The 2,273-nt window shown below is 45.3% G+C and overlaps 1 protein-coding gene across 1 annotated transcript in view; it reads right to left on the bottom strand.

The window, feature by feature from the left end:
• Positions 1-250: 250 nt before the first annotated feature.
• LOC107283087 (myosin-10-like) overlaps positions 251-2,273 on the bottom strand; it is a 73,131-nt gene continuing 71,108 nt past the window's right edge. The window contains exon 41 of the mRNA XM_029283138.1: positions 251-631. Coding sequence (XP_029138971.1) covers positions 442-631 — 190 coding nt within the window. The 3' untranslated portion in view covers positions 251-441. The remainder of the gene's footprint in view (positions 632-2,273) is intronic.

Here is a 2,273-nt window from a genome sequence, read left to right as displayed (position 1 = left end):
CACCCTCTGTTGCGTCCATGAGCCCCTTGGCTGCCCTGTCTCCTCTCTGACTCTGGGCTGGGAATCTTTTGCATGTTCAGACTAGAGTTGGAAAAACAAGAAGAAAACGGTCGGGGAATAAAAGGTGCAAGAGAAAACAATGGCTATTTGAGTTGGGAGTTTTCATTAAGAAGAACAGAGTGAAGATCCAGACAACCCCCCCCCTTCCCCCATTTTCCTTCTCCTCCGCCCTATTTTTTCCACCCCTCAGGGGTGAGCTGATATTAAAGTGCAGCTGGATACAAAGAGATTGCTGAGAGATCCAAGATTGCAAGTGGGAAGAAAGGAGGGTGGGGGAGTGTTTTTTTTTTCTTTTCTTTTCCTTAGAGATGCCAGAAATTGTGCAAGGGTAGGGTCCCTATCCTCTCCCACCCCATCCAACTGGAGTCTGACTCTTCCCATTTATTGAGTCTGGGCTGGCTCTTCGGCAGCAGGTACTGGTGACTGGCCTTGGGAGGGCACCGGGGGCTGGGAAGGCTGGTGGTTTGTAGACGGCGAGTCGCTCTCGGGGTCCTCGGTCTCCTCGTCTGAGACGCCATCAAGACGGAAGACCTGCCGCACGGTGCGGGAGGTGAAGCTGAGAGGTGTGCGCCTGCGAATGGACAGCAGAGGAGAGAGGAGAGATGCTGCCGTTACATCACAGCACTTAACCTGAGCCAACATCCTGTTTATAAGCTGGACTTGCCCCTCTGTATAACACAAAGACACCCCCTCCCCAATATATATACACGTCATTCCATTAGCTAAGCCAGGACTAGAGAAGGCCAAGTAAGTGTGAACACACAATATCTGGGAGGCGGTCTATTTTGTTTTCTTTTGCCAAGTTCAAAGAAGCTAGAAGTATCTCACATACATAACAGATTTGGGCAAACTCTTAATGCAGCTCCAATCGTTCAGTTTAAAGCCACAGTCTTATCGGGCTGCCAATGCCAAGCAAAGTAGGGCAGACGCCAAAGAGATACAGAGTGCAGTCGCTGCCATCTGTATTCAGGGAGCACCATGACCAAGGCCAGCCTCATCCGTTTTTCTCTAAAAGTTCAGGGCAATGTAGATTTCTATCTACAATGTAGTCTCTATTTGGCAGCCTGTTCCACTCATGTTCTTCTCCTATCTAGTGTCTTTATGGGACCCAGGAATGCTTGGACTCGTTTCTAATATCTGATTTCTGATAACTTCCATATTCAGCATTTCTGTAGCACTTTCTAAATGGCATAATCTAATATTGTGGCTACACACTGGCTGTCTCCACAAGCAAGAGACCCTTGTATATTTCCTCAGAGGCCTCAGAGTAGGCTCTCAAAACTAATTAAGAAGTCTCCAAAGCTTTTGCTTCTGACTGCTTTGTGTTCAACACAGTAATACACAGGTAAAAATTTTCATCAGTTCACAGTGTGTGCATATTGTGTGTGTGTGTGTGTGTAATAACTAGTTTCCTGTTTTTTCTTTTTCAATGTGAAATTGTGCTATTTCATAACAAAAAAAAGAGAAACCCAGTAATTAAGGCATCACTTTTTTCTTCCATAAGAGGGAGATGATTAATGCTGAGGGTGATTAATTACTAATGTTGTGCTAGGTTAATGTTAAGCAATTAAGAGGTTTTAAGAAAGAGGCTTCTAAGAAAAGGCCCAGTAGCCCCCCAAATACATAAGCACACTTAGTCAGCATTAAATCGGCTAGCACTGTTATATTTAGGTACCCTGCCTCCCCCCCCCCAAAAAACCCCAAATCAATGTGGAGAAAAAAAGAATTAATTAACCCTTCAGAATATCAACATAAGAGAATATCTGTAGCTCAGGGCTGAACTGTAGGGTCCTTGGTTGTTTTCTTGCAGACATTTCATGACCACACTAAGTAACATCATCAGTGCTAGTAGGGAGAGGAGCTTGTTCTCATTTTATATACTAGTGACTTGCCGTGTCAGTGTTGGTGGGAGTGTGGTTTTGGTAATTCCTTTATTGGGCTGCTGTTTATTGTTAGTTTGTTTGGCTGTTCCTTCATTTGGGGTACCACCAAGACCTTTCCCACCAATACTGCCATGTACCGTATTTATTCGAGTATAACGCGCACACGTGTATAACGCGCACCCCTAATTTTCGATTAAAAATGAAGCGTCATATGCAGAACGTTTTCTCCTCATACCCTGAGTTGCCATCTAACAGGAAAGGGAAGTGCATCTCGCCAGTTTGGGCCGCCCCCTGTACGCGACGAGGGGACGTTTTTTTTTCTTCGCCCTC

Source organism: Protobothrops mucrosquamatus, unplaced genomic scaffold (assembly GCF_001527695.2).
Source record: "Protobothrops mucrosquamatus isolate PMUCROS unplaced genomic scaffold, P.Mucros_1.0 scaffold25, whole genome shotgun sequence".
Lineage (NCBI taxonomy): Eukaryota > Metazoa > Chordata > Lepidosauria > Squamata > Viperidae > Protobothrops > Protobothrops mucrosquamatus.
Note: the sequence above shows the minus strand (reverse complement) of the source record. Positions and strands in the feature narration are given on the sequence as shown.